We start from the raw sequence: 819 nt of genomic DNA, 5'->3' as shown, positions 1-819 counted from the left end.
GGTGACTCTGCCGTCGTCGACAGCAACTGTGGCTCTGTCGTCGTCCTCGGATACGACAATTCTGCCATCGTCGATGGCTACGATGACTCTGCCGTCGTCGACGGCAACTGTGGCTCTGTCGTCGTCCTCGGATACGACAATTCTGCCATCGTCGACGGCTACGGTGACTCTGCCGTCGTTGACGGCAACGGTGGCTCTGTCGTCGTCCTCGGATACGACAATTCTGCCTTTGTTCCCGGCTACGGTGACTCTGCCGTCGTTGACAGCAACGGTGGCTCTGTCGTCGTCAACGGCAACGGTGGCTCTGTTATCATCCTCGGATACGACAATTCTGCCTTTGTTCCCGGCTATGGTGCTTCTGCCGTCGTCGACGGCAACGGTGGCTCTGTCGTCGTCGACGGCAACGGTAGCTCTGTCGTCGTCGACGGCAACGGTGGCTCTGTCATCATCCTCGGATACGACAAATCTGACGTCGTCGACGGCTACGGTGACTCTGCCGTCATTGATGGCAACGGTGGCTCTGTCGTCGTCGACGACAACGGTAGCTCTGTCATCATCCTTGGATACGACAATTCTGTCGTTGTTCCCGGCTACGGTGACTCTGCCGTCGTCGACGGCAACGGTGGCTCTGTCGTCATCAACGGCAACGGTGGCTCTGTCATCATCCTCAGATACGACAATTCTGCCGTTGTTCCCGGCTATGGTGCTTCTGCTGTCGTCGACGGCAACGGTGGCTCTGTCGTCGTCTACGGCAACGGTGGCTCTGTCGTCGTCAACGGCAACGGTGGCTCTGTCATCATCCTCGGATACGACAATTCT

The 819-nt window shown here is 58.1% G+C and overlaps 1 protein-coding gene across 1 annotated transcript in view; it reads left to right on the top strand.

Moving 5' to 3' along the window:
- The window catches only part of LOC106820229 (uncharacterized PE-PGRS family protein PE_PGRS36-like), a gene marked incomplete at its 3' end in the record, with an annotated part of 3,158 nt that extends 2,374 nt beyond the window's left edge, over window positions 1–784 (top strand). The window contains exon 2 of the mRNA XM_014824765.1: window positions 24–784. Within this exon, the coding sequence (XP_014680251.1) occupies window positions 24–784 (761 nt within the window). The remainder of the gene's footprint in view (window positions 1–23) is intronic.
- Between the last annotated feature and the right edge of the window lie 35 nt (window positions 785–819).

Source organism: Priapulus caudatus, unplaced genomic scaffold (assembly GCF_000485595.1).
Source record: "Priapulus caudatus unplaced genomic scaffold, Priapulus_caudatus-5.0.1 Scaffold8677, whole genome shotgun sequence".
In the NCBI taxonomy this organism is placed as follows: Eukaryota; Metazoa; Priapulida; class Priapulimorpha; order Priapulimorphida; family Priapulidae; genus Priapulus; species Priapulus caudatus.
Note: the sequence above shows the minus strand (reverse complement) of the source record. Positions and strands in the feature narration are given on the sequence as shown.